Below are 18,511 nucleotides of genomic sequence, written 5' to 3'. Positions count from 1 at the left end.
TTCTTTTCTTTTCTTTTCTTTTCTTTTCTTTTCTTTTCTTTTCTTTTTTCCCAAGCAATACACACTGATGTAGGGCTCTTGTTTATTGTTAGCAATGGGACTGGTGTTTTCTTGAAGAGATTGGGTGGGGGGGTGTTTATTTGTAATGCTTCATGTACCCTCTTTATAGCCAGCTATAAAGAACAGAATATTTATCTATTCATTTGAGACCGTAGCAGCTTGATGTCAATGTTCTGTTTTTCTCAGTACTGAGCATCTCATAAACAACAAAGGAAAAATACACTCTTCTGCTTAATGGCAAATGTTGTCAATTGACTGTGACAACCCTTAATCAAATTCATGACAGATTTATGTTCTCATATCTCTAACTTTATATGAAAATTTCCTTCTAAACTGAGGTAAAAAGTCAAGAATTCCCATATGTATTAAACACTTAGTGGTTATCTGCCAGTAACATCATTATGATTTTTTTTTTTAAGCTTGAGTCTGCTGAAACAAATACTGTTTTGGAAGTAACACACTTGTATGAGTTACCAAGTCCTAGCTCACTCTTTATTGTAACTTGAGTGATTTTTGGTTGTGCCTAAGAGTTCTGATGTGTGTTCTTACATGTACAGTATGACCTCTCACACATCTTACTGTGCTCTGAGTAAGTGAGTACCTCTAGTAAGGAAAAAGATGGAAGAATGATGAAATATGTAAAAGTTTGGGTTGAGGTCTGTCCCCTCCGGAGACCCATAAAGACTTAAGTCATCAAAGCTCAGCCTGTAATTTCAATGTTGACTTGCTAAAAAAAAATAAAAAAATAAAAAAAAATAGAGGGCAAATAATGCTTTGCAGTAGGCAAACTTATTGAGCTTGTCCTTTTGTGAGCAAATGTAATTTCAAATAAAAAGTAGCACATTGTGAAGCAAATAAGATTACCTACAAAGCAATGATAAAGCAACTTTAATCCATGACACCTCATTTAAATTAAATGCTTATGCACAACAAATTCATCTCCATTAGTGGACCAAGGAGAGCCCAAGGGGAACTTTTCCAGAGCTTCTTGAAAACCACTTTTGTGGACAGCTGGCTCAGCCTTCCACCAGCTGCTCTTCACTAACACCAAAATTATCTTTCTCCAAGGTGTGAATCCTAACGTGACCAGTTCATATGATCAGTGGGACAGTTCAAGTTGGAAGGGACTTAGGAGGTCTCTGGCCCAACCTCCTGCTCAGAGAGGGTCAGCTGGGAGATGGGACCGGGTTGCTCAGGGCTTTACCCAGGGGCCTAAAAACTTCCAAGAGAGACAGCACAGTCTCTTTGGCAACCGGCACTGTCCTCTTCCTGAAAAAACTTCATGACACCCAATCAGTACCTCTCATGGTTTGACTTATGCCCATTGCCTCTCATCTTCCCGGTGAAGAGCTTCTAGCCGGGCTACATCTTCTCCGTAACCTTCAAATAGGTATTGGACGTCTGCGTTCCTGTAGTCACTTCTGTGATTACCAAGGCCCTCACAGTGGCACATATTCAGTTTTGCTGACTGGTTAGTTTGGAGAAAAGAATTCTGGGAAGCAGGCATGAGTTCAGCCAGGTAGGCTGTGGGAATGCACTTTTAGGAGGGGTCACATTGCAGCCATGGAGACTATTTCAGCAGTGGTGGCACTTGAACTAGGTCAGGCCTCAATCAGGAAATGGAAAGGAAAAAAGAAGAGGTGAGCATATAAGCCACTGAATATGAGCCAGCAGTGTGCTCAGGTGGAGGAGAAGGCCAACAGGATCCTGGTTTATATCAGAAGCAGTGTGGCCAGTAGGACCAGGGAAGTGATTGACCCTCTGAACTTGGCTCTGCTGAGGCCACACCTTGAGTACTGCGTTCAGTTTTGGGCCCCTCGCTACAATAACGACATGGAGATTCTGGAGTGTGTGAAGGGCAGTGAAGCTGGTGAAGGGTCTGGAGATCGAGTCTTATGGGAGTGGCCAAGGGAACTGGGGTTATTCATTCTAGAGAAAAGGAGGCTCAGGGGAGACCATATCACTCTCTACAGCTATCTCAAAGGAGGTTGTAGCAGGGTGGGGATCAGTCTCTTCTCCCAAGCAACAAGCTAGGGCAAGGGGAAATGGCCTCATGTTGCACCAGGGGAGGCTTAGGTTGGCTATTACGAAAAAAATATTCACAGAAAAAGTTGTGGAGCATTGGAACGGGCTGCCCAGGGAAGTGGTTGGGTCACCATCCCTGGAGGTATTCAAAAGACGTGTAGATGTGGTGCTTAGGGACATTCTTTAGTGGTAGACTTGGCAGTGCTAGGTTAATGGTTGGACTTTATGATCTTAGAGGTGTTTTGCAACCTCTGTGATTTTATGAATACTATTAAACTGACAAACTGGCAATCTTTTATTGTAATGCACCATAATAATGAATATACCTAAAATTCAGGCTGAGGCACTAAGAAAGGTGACTGTGCAAACTGAAGGCACTAAAATAGAAAACATTGAACTGGAAAAATTTCCAGTGCAAATCAGTAAGCTTCACGAAAGCAGTACATGGTTGAAAAGAATCTTCACTGACTTGTCTGGATATATCATGGTCAATGTTCTTGAGCTTGATTAAACGCCCATTGCTGATTAGTGACAGAATAGCATGCAAGGTAGCTTCTTGCCCATCTTGCTACCCTGCCCACTACTGCACATGCCAGAGGAGTCCAGAAGGGAGACAGCATGGCTGTATACAAGTTTTTTTGTCAGGAATCTATTTTCTTGCACTGTTGGCATTGCTGATCATTGCATGTGTGTTATCTCTCAGATGTAGTCCCTATCCTTTAAGTCTATGTTGGTCTTGTTCCCTCAAATACCATTGTAAAAGTATCTGGAGGATGTTGATAACCACAGTGTTATGAAATGGTCTTATTAGAAGCCCAAAAAGGAAGAAAGTGCTGTTACCTTAATTGAATTTAGATTTAGCTACTTCAACTGAAGGCAATTAATTAAGATTTTAAAGTATATTTCCTGTGTATAAGGAAAATAGAGATTGGGTGACTAAAATGGCAATATTGAAGAGGAAATGTAATTACCAGTTAGTATACACCTTTTCTAAGGTACCCTGTAAGAATAAAATATTAAGGATTGGATGGAAAAACTTAATCTAAGACATTATACTATCACCTGTTTTTAAAACCTTTTGTGCCATGACTAGAAATTTCTGGTCGGTATTTGTAATTAGAATTCAAAGTAACTGCCTTGATATCAACATGATATTTTTCATGTAGTACTAAAAAATAACATCTCTTCATTTGTCTTTGTAGAGCACTTTTATCAACAGACCTGCCCTAGGGATTTTACCTCCAGAGAACTTTGCAGAAAGACTGAAGGAATCTTTGTTATCAGTAAGTTTGAGACAGCAGTGATGAGGTGCCACATTTTGTGTTTAGGGACACAGATATATCAAACAATGTTACGGATTTTAACAAGGAACATTATAGATTATCTATTTTCCCACCTGCCTTCCCTCTTCCGAGAGACTAGAACCAGCAAGTGATGAAATGAAACCTTTTTTCTCTGACTTGACAGATGAGAGAGGGTGATGTGTCTGCTTTGTACAGATAACTGCCTCTTTCAGTGTGGATTCAAGAAGTGATAACAAACTGCATTTTCACTAACTGCTGTTCCCTGTGCTTTCATAAGAGATAGCAGAATATGTTGAGTGTGTTTTTCCTGTTCTAAATTGGAAGATCTTTGGGGGCTGAAACTGAGATGAGCTTTCTCAGGTGTAGTTAGAATCTGTTTTCCTCATCCCAGGTATGACTGGTTTCCCATTATTTTGAAACTGCTGATGTTATGTTCAATTTACACTATAGCTGTGCTTAATATTTTGGAGTAATTTGCTCTCTTCATTGACAGGTGGCTCCTAAGGGTCTGCCACAGGTGATTACCATGTCTTGTGGATCCTGCTCAAATGAAAATGCATTTAAAGCAATATTTATGTGGTACAGAGTGAGTAAAATATTAAAAGTGTTTTTGTGTGTGTGTGGTTTTTTTTGAGGGGGAGGTTTGGATGTAGAAATCAGAATTTGTCATCGTGACTGCCATTATCAAACAGAGTAAGGCTTGGAGGCTCTCCAGGTTGTGATGTGATTTTTATTCAATGTGGTATAGAATCTGTTTAAAAGTTTTCATCTTAGCTTTCAATTCTTATTGACACAACTTTAGAAATGAAAAAATAAAAGAAAATGTATGTAGCATTACTGCTTATTCTATCTTTGGTTAACCGCGTGATCGCCTGTGTACTGTGATCTGTTTCCTCTTCCAGCAATGGTTTAACTTAAAAACTAAAATAAATTCTCATGTATTCCTTGGGACTTACCTCCCTGAAATGGTCTTCTTTCTCGTACAGTCGAGGAGACATCTTAAACTGCCATTTATCTAAAATAGTTTGTTTTATGAAGTGCATATTGCAGTCATAGGAACTACGCTCAATGTCTTCATTGGCTCTAGTTTGGAATACCGGAATTATTAGTTTGTGACTCAGCTAGAAATTCAGTGGTTACAACTAAAGGAGAACTGGTTTTGTTTGTTTTGCTTTTTTGCAGAACAAGGAGAGGGGCCATAATAATGTCACAAAAGAGGAACTGGAATCTTGCATGATTAACCAGGTAACATTGTTTTTTTACCACACCTATGCATGTAACGTTGTGGTTTTATAAAAGAATATTGGGGAGAAAATTGGCTTTCCTATCCTGAAGGTTTGTAAATTTAGAAAATGGTGAAAGACAGACTGTTTCCAAAATATTCAAGACCAGCTGCTAGTATTCTTCTGCATCCTTCCCAGTTGTGAATTCTGGGAAGATCTCCCTTACTTCATGAAATATCACTTACTAGAAAGGGAACAAAGTGATGGGTGGGTCCATGGAGATTATTAATACATGCAATTTTCTACAAATATTAACAGTCCTTTTTATTTTTCCAGAAGCTGTAATTTTATGGCTTAAAATTTATCAGGGGGGCAGTTAAAATTTGACAACTGTTAACAATGGGTAGGATGAGGAAATTGAGATGCAGCTGAGAAACCTGAATTCCTCTAAACTTTCAACTGAGGTGGTTTTGCTCCTGCCAGTTACAAATCTTACATGCAGCAACAGCAGAAAATGTTGAATTTAATTTCTTTTTGAGAACATATCTTAGAAATGAATAATCTGCTGGTCTTCGTTTGACTCTTGCACTTCTCTAGGGAAATGTATTCAATTCATTTGCATGGAGTTAGGGAACTCATTTGGCTTTAAAAATGTGGAGGAAGAGGGTTTGGTTTTACTTGCCTTCAGAATTACTTTTTAAAGTTCTCTGATGTTACTCAGCCATGTCAGACAGGTGGCTGTGCCAGTGCAGAAAAGAGGATGGCACATCTTGACCTGAAGGAATAGGAATTTGGTGAGATGACTAAAGATTTCTGAAACTGATGATCACTTTTTGTCCAAGTTTAGCTATCTAAACATTAGGATTCCCACTTGAGCTAATTCTGAGTTTTCTTTATAGTTGCAGGGGAAAGAGGAATTTTCAGAGGGCAGCCCATCCCCCTTTCTTGGGGCGATTCCTCAGAATACAATTGCAAATTTTGGACCTTTGAGCCTGTAGCTGGCTGGGGTCCTCTGCAGGCTGCAGTGTGGGTCTCAGGCATGGTTTCTCTGGGTCACTTTTTTCCTCTCCCTACCAGGAGAGCTCTGCTCAGGCTGAAACCTGTGCCCCGTGGCAGCTCTGAGAGGCTCCACTGTGCCCTGCGGCAGGGCCTGGAGCCGGCTGGGCCCGGCTGTGTCCGGCACCAGGCAGCCCCAGCCTCTCCTCGCACCAGCACCGCCACCAGCACCGCGCCCTGGGCACGCAGTACATTTGTGCTCATAGTTGGTACAAAAAGTGCATTGTACTCAATGTTCTGCTGACGTGTCAGTTCATCTGCAAAATAATACTATAAAACAGTATAAATTGCCAAATATTCGTTAATACCAGTGATATACTTTATGAGGTCAGGAAGATCTTAAGGGATGACAAAGGTATTGTTTAAATGTGTCAGTATAACAGTTTTTGATGGTGACGTTGAAGAGGAAACCTGTGGGCAGGCTGCTAGAGGCAGCAGCTTGGCTCCGACCCTGTGTCCTGCTCGGGGCCATGGCCCTGTCAGGGCCGGGTGCCTGAGGGGGCTGCATACAGCAGCGGCCCTGCCGCGCACCTGGCCCCACATGCTGACCACTGTGCTTTGCTTTCAGCCCCCTGGCTGCCCTGACTACGCTATGCTATCCTTCATGGGCGGCTTCCACGGCAGGACCATGGGTAAGAAAAGCACTGCCAGCAGCACCTTCCCTCCTAGCTCCTGGGGTAAAATTACCACAACATAAAAGTGTGATGTCACCTGTTGTTACCATTTTATATTGGGTCAGTCCCCGTTAGAAACGTGTTACACAACATGTCTGTAATTGAGAGCTTTGAAACTGGTTTTCTTTAAACAGGAGACACCAACTAGACTGAGCACTGCTGTGTAGATTGATAGAGGTTCTCCTGTCCTTGTGGAATAGTACATATGGAAAGTGATGCTTCAGAGTTAGAGCACTCCACTTAAGTTTGACTAAATCCTATTAGTCAATATTTCAGAAAAGAAAATAAAAATCTGGAATAATTAAGACTTTTTAGAAAAAGAAAAGCAGTTAAGGAAGTTCTGGTGTCAGGCAATTTTTCACCTCTTGGTAGCTTTTTTCCTGTATTGTTCCTATTCAGGTGTTTTTCTAATTCTTGTGTTTCTGGGTTTAGGTTGCTTAGCTACAACTCACTCTAAAGCAATTCACAAACTGGACATTCCATCACTGGACTGGCCTATTGCTCCATTTCCAAGACTAAAGTATCCTCTGGAAGACTTTGTGAAAGAGAATCAACAGGAAGAAGCCCGTTGTTTAGAGGAGGTAAAAATTCACTGGCAGCTTTCTGTTATTTTGTTTTGAAATGATGAATAGTGTTAGTAGGATTAGTTGCTTTTCACTAAAAGAATGTTTTCAGGGATTGGAACACCATGTGACTGAAATAGCATTCACTGTTGTTTACAGTTAGAAGTTTGTCCTTGCTTTTCAGAAGAACAGCCAGTTTACTGTGAATTAAGGTCTACATGAATTATACTAAAGTGAAATTTCACGTGCTTGTTGTATCACAGTGAACTGGCCTGCTAGATTTTGCAGAGGGACATGGGCTAAGAGCTCAGTGTGTATAATACTCTGCAAAGAGAACCTGTACCAATATTTCATTTTTTTCAGGTTTTCTGTGTTAGCTTTCTGGTGTAGAGCTCTGATCCTGCCTACAGCTGCAGGGAGTGAGTGGGCAGAGAGTCAGTGCCTTCCCTAGCACAGGAGAAAGGAAAGGTGGGCAGTTCAAGGGAGGCAAACTCTCCGCAAGTACCAGAACCATGGGATTCCCTGTTGGGCTTCTGGGGATCCAGGATCTGTCATTTGCAAGGGCTCGTTCTTGAGAGAGTGCTTTGGGGAGCAAGGCATGATGTGCCCTGTGGAACAGAAACAGTGCGCTATCTAGAACATTTTGACTACTGAGGGAGTGGGCTGTGATGTGCTGAATGGAGCTCAGCAGCACTGCGTGGATGACTGCACAAAGCTGGATTGGAGAGACTTCTTATTCAAACCTGCATCATAACTTCAGGGAAAACTGAAAGCATAGCAAATTGCTTTCCTGCATTTGCACCACAATAGGTTATTGGGCTGGAAGGAAAGTGGGATGTGAAAAATCAATCCACAAACTTGAAGCCATTATTTAAAAAAAAAAAAAAAAAAAAAAAGCTGAACGAATACTCTCTTGAAAGTCTGTAAATTTGCTTTCTGGCTCCCTTTGGAAATCATTACTTTACACAGCCTACACAGGTTGTGAGCCTTGAAAGCTGTAAGTGGTATTTCAAATACAAATGACACTACTCATCACAGCAACTGGCACTACAAGGTTAATTAGAACTTCTCTGAAAGCTCCTTATCAGCAACAGGATTTCTTCACCTCTTCATCTGATTAATTTTAAAGTATCTTCAGTGAGTGATTAGAAAAGGCAAATTTCCCAGATTGCATTCATTAATATATTAGATGAGTTGTTTTGACACAAATTTACTTTTCTTTTTAATATAAGTTAGGTACAGTGACAGCAGTGGCACAGCAAACTACAGTGGTCTCAATGGTATTTTCAGCTGAAGTTTGCTGGACCTTTCACACCACTGTAGACAGCTATGCAACTAGTTACAGTATGGTTCAGGGTATGGTTTAAACTTCATTGTTCAGGAACAAGAGGCTAGTGTTAAATCCTGGATGAAGTGTTTGTGGATTCCTTGTGGTTCCTGACACCTTTATAGCCAGAAATAGCTTTGAAGAGTTGACGTGCTGGTGCTGAGGTTTAATGTTTCTGGGAAATAAATGTCAGAATGTCCTGAAAGGAGAATGTAGCATAAATGTTTGATTTACAGGTGGAGGATCTGATTGTAAAGTACAGGAAAAAGAAGAAGATTGTGGCTGGAATCATTATAGAACCAATACAGTCAGAGGGTGGGGACAACCATGCCTCAGATGACTTCTTCAGAAAGCTACGAGACATTGCCAGAAAGGTAATCAAATATTTCACTGTTCACTCACTGGTAGCTAAACATGAAATTATTTGTTCCTGTCTCCAGATACCTTCCTCTCCCACCACTCCGGAGCTTCACAAGCCTCCTCATTAGCAGTTGGGATAGTTACATGCCTGTACTGAGATATTAGCTACTCCTATAGTCAGCACAGTAGTTTCTCTTACATTCGGTGCACAGTTAGTGGTTTCCTCAGTCCACTAAATTTTCTTCTACTGTCTAAATGACAGAGAAATTGCTCTGACTCATTTACACTGGGTTTCATAGTAGTGTTCTTGAAATGATAATGCCAATTTGTGGAGGTGAGTTAAAACAATTTTAGAAGAGGCAGGTTTGGGTAAGGGTAATTTTTGTTTGACATACTTGTTTTTCAGGTCCTTTTGCAATTACAATTGAGTCTGTCCATAAGTTTCAATGTCTTAGAATGCGAAGTTACCTATTTAGAAGCAGTGGCCTTCAGTAAGACCTGCTTTGTGCTTTTTTCCCCTCAAACATCTGTATCAGAAGCTTATGTGTGTGTTTACAGAGAAGAGAGTAGGTAATATTTGGAAAACTCTCTTTGGAAAAGAGCAACTTTTCCCATTGTTAACAGCTGCTCATACAAGGGTGGTATCATAAATAAGGTGATGTGAAAAGGTTTATCTTACCTAAAATGTGAATCTGCCAAAAGTACTTAGCAACTGTTTTTAATGACAGTATCATGATGTCATTTGATCTCCCTGTCCTGCAGCTTCAACAAAATTGTCCTTCGCATCAAAAAAAAAAAAAAAGTTTTTTGCCAGTTAAAATGAGTAGCTCTTTCAGCAGATTCATCTGAAAAGGCTGTTCTTTCGGTATCATTTTAGGTCCCTAGACTGCACAGCTTGTGCTGCTGGTAGTGCTTTTGTGCCACAAATGTCTGACTTAGATTGGAAGCTCAGACTTCTCAACCAAAACAAACAAAACTCCTCGAAATGAGGTTCTGCTTCCCTCAGAGGCTTTGACAATGCCACCTAGACTCCTCCTAGATGTTTTTAGGTATCTCTGTGTTAAAAGAAAATGTATACACACACACACACACACACAAACATGTATTTTGCTTCTGAGCTTAGGTAGAAAATATGTTTCTGTTGGCTTTCTGAAAAAATAGCTGAGCTCCTACTTGTGAAATCTAATGCACAATGAGTTTCAAGACTGGGTAGGAAATATGGCAGCATTGGTCTGTGGTTGAGAAGGGGAGATTTGGAGCAGTGAAGGCAGAGGAAGGAGGGATGTTACATGTAATTGACTTGTACTTAGCATTTCACTAGGGGAGATATTTTTGTTTTGGAAGTGTACACTCATGTCCACTGCTTTTTCCATCTGTCTCCACAGCATGGCTGTGCATTCTTGGTGGATGAGGTGCAGACAGGAGGTGGCTGCACCGGAAAATTCTGGGCCCATGAACATTGGGGCCTGGATGATCCAGCTGATGTGGTAACATTCAGTAAGAAGATGATGACAGGAGGATTTTTCCACAAAGAGGAGTTCAGGCCAAATGCTGTAAGAGTTTTCAATGAAAAATGGAACTTTCTGCTAGTTGGTGCCCCCTTCCTTGGGTACCTGTAACGTCCATGGAAGAGGCAAGCTTTCCTTCAGTAATGCAGGTTCAGCTAGATGGAGCTGCTGTTTCTTAGATACTTGCTTTGTGCTTACATGAGAGTCATTTTTACTTCATAACGTTTATTCTGATTGCTCTCAGTCACAAAGGTCATAAAGCTGGTGGGAGAGAGTGGAGAGCTGGGTTTAGCCTGCTGAAGTAATCTTCAATAGGAAACCAGCCACAATTTGAATAAAACCTTTCCTTTTCCGTAAGATCACTTGGTCTCTTCAGAGCTCATATGTAAGCATTTTGAATTCTGTTATCATGACTTATTCTTCATAGTAATGTCATTTCATATGTAATAAATGAAGAAACTAAATGGGAGAAGACAAAGCTTGAATGCAAAACCAGTATAGACGATGCTGGTTTCAACATTGTCTATAGCCATGTTTCAATGAGATGTCAGATTAGCAAATCAGAGAGCACTAAATTCATAGCATAAAGTGGGTTGTTGCCCTTTGTTTCTGCTGAGCAGGGCAGCTGTATTTTGCTCTTACAGCAAAAAGGGACTTAGTGAGATTAGTGCATGCTTTTTGCTGTACCAGATGTTGCATGACCAGCTTGATGGCTTGCTTTTCTTTATTATAGTGATTTTCCTGTTAACATGTTCTGCAATTCTCTTTCCATCCTTTTCCAAGCCCTATCGGATTTTTAACACCTGGCTTGGAGATCCATCCAAGAACCTTATGCTTGCTGAAGTCATTAAGGTTATTAAAAGAGAAGACCTCCTAAACAATGCAGCCCACGCAGGGAAAGCACTACTGACCGGGCTGCTGGATTTACAGGTAAACATTTGGAAGTCTTACTGTAGCTAAGGGGAAATTTGCTGATCAGTTAGGATCCGACCTCATGCAGTTTTAAACACCTGAAGTCTGTGGCCACTCAGACTGTTGTCAGAAAGGGGCAAACAGGACACAAGGTTGTGTCGGATGTCCAGACAGTGTGCAATAGCTCCACTCCCCCAAAACGGAGGAGACAGCAGGTTCTTCACGTGGCAGAATGCCTGGCAGAGCTTGCCGCCGCCTGGTGCCCTCTGTTGCAGCAGCTGCCGTGCATACATCCTCACCTCTCTTTGCAGGCTCGTTACCCCCATCTTATCAGCAGAGTTAGAGGAAGAGGAACGTTCTGTTCATTTGACACTCCAAATGATGCAACTAGAAACAAGTTAATTACAATAGCCAGAAACAAAGGTAAGGCAATTTGTCTGTAGCTTAGCCTCAAAGGACAAACAGGATATGTGGTGCTTTAAATTGTCCTTTTTTTGTATGGTGCGTGCACTACACTATAGAAGGACAGAAGTGAATTATAAACAAGCTGTATTTAGGCTTTTCTGGAAATAGATGTATTTTCATAATCATTTAAATTAGTCAGTTACATCTACGTGCACCTTTATCTGCCTCATTTAGGTCTGATGTTACTGAAGAGGCCTGTGCAGGGCATGTATTTCTGATGTCACGTTAATATTCCTCTGCAGTGAACCTAGGCATGGCTTACTTCTAGAAAGAGATCAGGAAAATGGAAGTTAACTGTCACACAGGAAAATACAGGGAGGACATGGAATTTTATGTAATACCTAATAAAATACACTGAGTTGACTAAAATGGGGATCTACAACTGCCTGCCCCTTTTACTACACGGGCTGTAGACAAGCCCGTGTTTCGGGAGGGGAACCTCATGATCTGAAGCCTAATATCCTCTGAATTTAACTGTGGCTCTTGGGTTTGCAGCTGTCAGGTTTTTTTGTTACTTTTATCTCTTGAAAGCAGCAGCTGTGATGCATCTAACTACTATGAAATGAAATTTTAGAGTGTAAAAGACATCAGTAATGTTTTGTTTTTGAAAACTAAGCCAGCAGAGATAAAAGGTAGAGCCATGTGCTTCACAGTGCACCACCAACTGATGATACTCTGTGTGACTGTATGGTTAGCAGTGATTTGGGAAGCTTCTATTGCCCCTCCTCAGTGATATGAACATTGCCAACTATTCAGAAAATGCAGTTCTCACAATGGTGGAAATGACTAAAGAAACTCTTCTTGTCTTAGGTGTTGTACTGGGAGGCTGCGGTGACAGATCAATTCGTTTCCGTCCAACGCTGATCTTCAAGGATCATCACGCACACCTCTTTCTGAACATTTTCAGTGACATCTTAGCAAACTTCAAGTAAAAAGCCGTTCTCTTACACTGAACAACTAACTGATTATGAGATTAGTTTGCATTAATTCATGTCTTCTCCACTTACAAGATAAGTGTAAAGTCATAAACTAAGGGTTGTGTTCTGTCTGTAATGCTGCCCAAGGCAAGCTGCTCCATGCAAACTCGACCCAGGCAGAGTATTGGTACTGGTCACCAGCAGGTACCCGCAGCTGTCCTACACTGTGCACAGAAGCGGTGGCCCTCCATCCTGGGGTCCTATTAATTGCAGAGTCCGCCATGCATCCATGGCCCTGACTAAGTTGTCTCAATATGACCTGGTACAGTCTGTTTTCACAGATAATCCCAGTAGCTTTACTTGTGTCCAGAAGCAGCAACAAGTATTAAAAGCCACATGCCTGCCATGCAGAAAGTGCCATTCTCTAATGGTAGATGGAACAAAAGAGGTGTTTCAGGGAAAGCTTTGCTTTCCACCACTGCCAAGTACAATATTTTACAGAATAATTTCAAGCTTTACTCCCCTGAATACTGAAGTCTGCCATACCACCTGGATCATGACACTGCTCTCCCTGGCCTTTAGCCTATACATACTGCTTCAGAGGCACCGATGCACGCAGCCACCTGTGCAGTGCCATGACTGGAAGTACTTCTTTCCTTGTCCTGGATTTTAAAACTCTTGATTTCTCTTACAATTAGAGAAGAGAAAGCTATACTGAGATGTATGTAATTTGACAAAGCTTAAAGAATTGTGTGAAGCACATTATTGCCATCTCTGTCAGCAATCTCAGATTATTTGGGCTTATTTTACCATTTGCCCATAATAGCCATTAATTTAGCTATTACAAGTTCTACATGAATAAGGATGTTGTAGAACTACAGCAGAATTGCTTGATCTTAGCCACTACCTGACATCAGAGCCACTGCAGTGAAGGCCTAGTCCTAACTGCACATTATAATGCAAAGCAGTTGTGTTGTTCTCATAGGTTACTCTTAAGTTATCGATGCTCCAGAGGTCTTCTAGAAAGCCACAAGATTAAAAAGCTGCAACACTTTGTTACTTTTTATCCTCTTCGGAGCATTGTTCTGGACATCTCTTTACTATGTACTCTTTACTATTTGCTTAAGGCTGACTTGAACTAGTTCTGGTGCTTTTTTTTCCCCCCTTCTCTTTCTTTGGCTAGCAGGCATCTGACTTTTCCTCAGCAAGTTTAACTTTTGTATTTATGCACCAAAAGAGGGACCACTTTTAGACTTTACAGTTGCCCTATCAGCAATTTTTAAGTACATAAGAGACAGAGCAGTTAAAGTATTTATATGTTTAATAAAGCTACCAAACTGTGAAAGGTTTCTTACCTGCTTCGGTAAGTTTTAATCATGGTTTTCCCATTTTCCTATTTTTAAGTACTGGTATTGGACAACTCAAGAAAGCTGACTTCTGCTAGCTTAGAAATAATGGGATTTCTATAAACCTCTCTGCAGAACCCAGAATTCTGGTACCAGCTGGTCAGAACCCAGGCAGGTTTTTGAACAGAGGTTGTTGAAATCTGGAGAAAGGACTGGTGGACTGGTGTTCAACAAAACCTCACTGTCATCACTGTCCTCATAGGAGTATTATCATCAAGAGGAAAGTCAAAACAAGAACTGTGTTTGACCACATTCTGGGAATTAGTTCGTTCAACATATCAGTGCAGTAGTTTTAGTAAGTGTCTCTAGCAAGTCTTGTACTTCTACAGAAGCAAAGGTCCAGTAATTTGAAGTCTTACCACATCTTCACTTTTATTATGAATACTCTAGGTGTTTTTATAATTTTTACTGACACTCAGTAACTGTATAATTGTGTACAACATATTGATGAAATCATCTTAGAGAATACATAGAAAGCACTGCAGCTGAAGCATATAAAGTTAATATTGTTTACAGCATACTGTGGACAGTGCCAAATAAATGTTTAAACAAATACTTAACTACACTTCATGGTGTAACTAGTAACTGCACACAGATTCATAATAAAAGGCATCTCATGTGTAATCAATATTCTTAAATAAAATATTTATAATTGAAGTTCTCCAAGACTCTTTGTTTTAAACCTAGCATGTGCCTAAACTGAATCACTAGTGCTTATTAAATATATTCTTATGAAGACAGACACACCTCCAGAAAACTTGCTATGCGCATGCAATCCACTTCAGTCAACCCATACTTTGCTGCCGTAGTGTTTAAGCCAAGGAAAAAAATATTTTCCTTTTGATATTGCTGCACCATTTGGTATTAGCCAAAATTTAAAATAATAAAGACCCCATTAGGAGAAGCTTAACCTGAGTAAATAGTAAATCGTGATTAGCCTGTATGTTATAACGGCAATTTTACTTACTACATCTGCTGATCCACCCAGAGACAGGGGTTTCAATAGGCCTGAGGAAGAAGCAGTGAAAATAATTCTCCAGACTTTGCTCTTGGTGAAGTTTAGATTTTTTGCCATAATTCCAAATGAAGTAATAGCTAGAAGAGTGGTGTAAGGAGTTACCTTGCTTGTGACAACTCAAAAAAATAATCTTACCTGTTAAGTGATCAGATTCGAATCTTTCTCAGGTTTAAATCCTGCTTCTTTGTTTCTGTGGAGGTTCTGGCAAAGAAGGAATCATACCAGCACCACAGAATGAACATCCGTCAGGACACGTGGTGAGGCAATCAATGCTCCAAGTTACAGAGAACACAAGCTACACGCTTCATCTTCAGCTTTAATTCAACATCGCTTTTAGTTGTCTTACCTGTTTTTGGGTAAAATCAGCCTGGGGGTGGGAAGGAGGTATACAAATCCAGTAAGTGGAAGGGTATTTGGCAAGGACACTGTCCATGTTAAAGTATGCCCAAGTGAGCAAACAAATCAAGTGGTGCTCTAGAGGACTGGGTTCCCAGGCTAAACTGTTATCTGTGGTGTAGTAAACAGAAGGTTGTTGAATTCATGTAGTCTAAGATAATTTTTGGCAACATTTAGTGCAGTTTTTGGAACTTAGGCGTTACAGAATCACAGACTCATCTAGGTTGGAAGAGACCTCCAAGATCACTGAGTCCAACCTCTGACCTAACACTAACAAGTCCTCCACTAAACCATATCCCTAAGCTCTACATCTAAATGTCTTTTAAAGGGGGTGGTGACACAACCACTTCCCTGGGCAGCCTATTCCAGTGACTAACAACCCGTTCAGTAAAGAAGTTCTTCCTAATATCCAACCTCAACCTCCCCTGGCACAACTTTAGCCCCTCATCCTGTCACCAGGCACGTGGGAGAACAGACCAACCCCCACCTCGCTACGGCCTCCTTTCAGGTACCTGTAGAGTGCAATAAGGTCACCCCTGAGCCTCCTCTTCTCCAGGCTAAACCGTCCCACCTCCCTCAGCTGCTCCTCGTAAGACTTGTTCTCCAGACCCTTCACCAGCTTCGTTGCCCTTCTCTGGACTCGCTCGAGCACCTCCATGTCCTTCTTGTAGCGAGGGGCCCAAAACTGAACGCAGTACTCGAGGTGCGGCCTCACCAGAGCCGAGTACAGGGGGACAATCACTTCCCTGGACCTGCTGGCCACACTGCTTCTGATACAAGCCAGGATGCTGCTGGCCTTCTTGGCCACCTGAGCACACTGCTGGCTCATATTCAGCCGACTGTCAACCACTACTCCCAGGTCCTTCTCTGCCAGGCAGCTTTCTAACCACACATCTCCCAGCCTGTAGCTCTGTTTGGGGTTGTTGTGCCCCAGGTGCAGGACCCGGCACTTGACCTTGTTGAACTTCATACCGTTGGCCTCGGCCCATCGGTGCAGCCTATCCAGATCCTCCTGCAGAGCCTTCCTACCCTCGAGCAGATTGACACACGTATCTAACTTGCTGTCGTCTGCAAACTTGCTGAGGGCGCACTCGATCCCCTCGTCCAGATCATCGATGAAGATGTTAAAGAGGACCGGCCCCAGTACCGAGCCCTGGGGGACTCCACCAGTGACCGGCCTCCAACTGGATGTAACTCCATCCACCACGAACAGCAGTGGTGACAGCAGTGATTAAATGCATACATACACACAACCTAAAACAAGCATAAACATGAATACATGCAAGGAAGGACAAGTAATGCCAGATGATAAAGATTGCGATTATTAGGATATAAACTGAAAAAAAAATAAGGGATTGATCATACACTGTCCCTGTAATTCATAGCATCATAGCTTAGGGCCCTTCTTCCTGTATTTCAGTGGGAAATAAATTTGTGGTAGATGCTCCTGGAGTGCTGTCCTAGTCTTTAATGTTACATTAGGACTGAACCATCAGCTCGTCTAGTACAACACACCGCTGTGCTGCCAAGTTCTGTTCACTTCCCCGAAGATGGACTGTCCTGGTTTCAGTTAGGACAGAGTTATTTTTCCTCCTAGTAGCTGGTAGGGTGCTATGTTTTGGATTAGGATGAGAAGAGTGCTGATAACACGCTGATGTTTTAATTGTTGCAGAGCAACACACAACCATTGTCCCCGTGTACTCCTAAGAGCTGGCCAAGGTATCATTTCTTTAACAATGACTTCAAAATCTGACGGAACTTTTGCAGTATTATAAATATTATTTACAGCTTGTTACCGCATGAGCTTGTAACTCTTAGAACAGCAATGTGACAGCAACACCGTGCACACTTACTGTGAAACAGAAGGGATCTTGCTCACGCCATAAACTAGCTACAAAGACATTTAATCCATTGGCTCGTTCACTACCATTTCTATTTTCCATGCGGAGCACGCTCACCAGCAGATGTCACACAGGAAAATGACCTAAGTATGTCAGTTTATAAAAGACTTCATAGAAGAATAAGCACAAGGAACAATGCAACAAGCAGAATTATTGGAAATTTGTTATTGTATCACTGAAGTTCTCCAAATATTTCCCTAAACTTCTGTCTGTCTACAACCTGGCCATATTTAGTTGTAAAATACAAGGTATCTTTACTGTTATATCGTTTGAACTGGAGAAGTACCTCCCCTTTGACATCTCCAGCTTCATTCGAAGTCATCACTGTCTCTAGGGGACAGTAAATATCATTCCGTCTTCCCCAAAATGTCAAGTGGGCCACTCTGACAGTTCTGCCAGTTTCACTTAGGTAAATAAATCCAATAATTCGTCTGAAAAAATAGCTCATACCGTACAACATCACACCAGCAAAGAAAGCAATGCCAGTTGTATACAGGAGGACAGTCTGAGAAACCTGGCCTTGCAGATAGAGGTAGCAGACGGGAGGCAGCACAGCCAGGGTTGTCGCAGTCTGCAGCAGCTTCAGCCTGGACAGCACTCTGCAGTACTTAATCCCCGGAAACCTGTAGACCACTTTGAACTCTTCTGCTTCCTCAGCTACAGCCGCTGGTTGGACCGCAGCAGCAGGAGCCGAAGTGCACAGACACGCAGGTGGCACCCGCTGTGTCTCCAGACGAGCACCAACACCACCGATTTGCCGCTTCAGCGGCTGTAAACGCACCCAGGTACCAAAGAAACAGGCAGGGCGAGCAGCTGCTTCTTCCCGCGTCCTTGCCCAGAGCTCATTCCGTAGGCATCTCCCCGAGGACGGCGCTGCGGGGACACCGGTCCTAACTCGGCAGAGCCTGACCTGGAAGGAAACGTCCCCGCAGGTCACCCCCCGAGTCCTCCCGGGCTGCCCGCAGCGAGCGCGGTGCCGGTAGGGGAGGTGCCGGCCCCGCACCTCCTGCGGCTGGGGGGGGGGCGGAGGCCTCTGTAAGGCGGCTGGGGCCAGGGGCGGCAGGCTGAGCGCCACACGACGGCCCCCTCCGCTTCGCCGGAGTTTTGGCATTTTTAGGAGCATCAAAAAGCAAAGTCGGCGGCTACGAGGTGCTGCCAGAGCAAAGCGAGGAGAACCCGGGGCCAGCGAAGTGCCAAACCACCGGCTAAACAGAAATCTCAGAAAAACAGCGAAAAGCGGACACTGCCCCTCCGAGGGGAGAGGAACACGAGCACCACCGTTACACGAGCGGGAGGCCTCGGCTCGGCTCGGCTCGGCTCGGCTCGGCTCGGCTCGGCTCGGCTCGGCTCGGCCCGGCCCCGCCGCCCCCAGCCCCCGCCTCATGGCCCCGGCCCC

General features: G+C 42.6%; 2 protein-coding genes across 2 annotated transcripts in view; one reads left to right on the top strand and one right to left on the bottom strand.

Moving 5' to 3' along the window:
- Positions 1–14,457, top strand: part of ABAT (4-aminobutyrate aminotransferase) — a 45,604-nt gene extending 31,147 nt beyond the window's left edge. Inside the window, exons 7-16 of the mRNA XM_035339600.1 lie at positions 3,288–3,368; positions 3,883–3,975; positions 4,572–4,634; positions 6,237–6,300; positions 6,775–6,923; positions 8,469–8,606; positions 9,978–10,145; positions 10,884–11,030; positions 11,324–11,435; positions 12,288–14,457. Of these exons, the coding sequence (XP_035195491.1) occupies positions 3,288–3,368; positions 3,883–3,975; positions 4,572–4,634; positions 6,237–6,300; positions 6,775–6,923; positions 8,469–8,606; positions 9,978–10,145; positions 10,884–11,030; positions 11,324–11,435; positions 12,288–12,409 (1,137 nt within the window). The 3' untranslated portion in view covers positions 12,410–14,457. The remainder of the gene's footprint in view (positions 1–3,287; positions 3,369–3,882; positions 3,976–4,571; positions 4,635–6,236; positions 6,301–6,774; positions 6,924–8,468; positions 8,607–9,977; positions 10,146–10,883; positions 11,031–11,323; positions 11,436–12,287) is intronic.
- Positions 14,458–17,099: 2,642 nt separating this feature from the next.
- TMEM186 (transmembrane protein 186) lies at positions 17,100–18,226 on the bottom strand. The gene has a single exon (XM_035339821.1). It carries the CDS (start codon positions 18,224–18,226, stop codon positions 17,288–17,290), a length of 939 nt encoding a protein of 312 aa, XP_035195712.1. The 3' UTR covers positions 17,100–17,287.
- Positions 18,227–18,511: the final 285 nt, after the last annotated feature.

The sequence above is a fragment of the Oxyura jamaicensis genome, chromosome 14, assembly GCF_011077185.1.
Source record: "Oxyura jamaicensis isolate SHBP4307 breed ruddy duck chromosome 14, BPBGC_Ojam_1.0, whole genome shotgun sequence".
In the NCBI taxonomy this organism is placed as follows: Eukaryota; Metazoa; Chordata; class Aves; order Anseriformes; family Anatidae; genus Oxyura; species Oxyura jamaicensis.
Note: the sequence above shows the minus strand (reverse complement) of the source record. Positions and strands in the feature narration are given on the sequence as shown.

Excerpts from the sequence above, each read along its gene's own strand:
- TMEM186 (XM_035339821.1), bottom strand. The coding sequence starts at position 18,226 with ATGCCAAAACTCCGGCGAAGCGGAGGGGGCCGTCGTGTGGCGCTCAGC.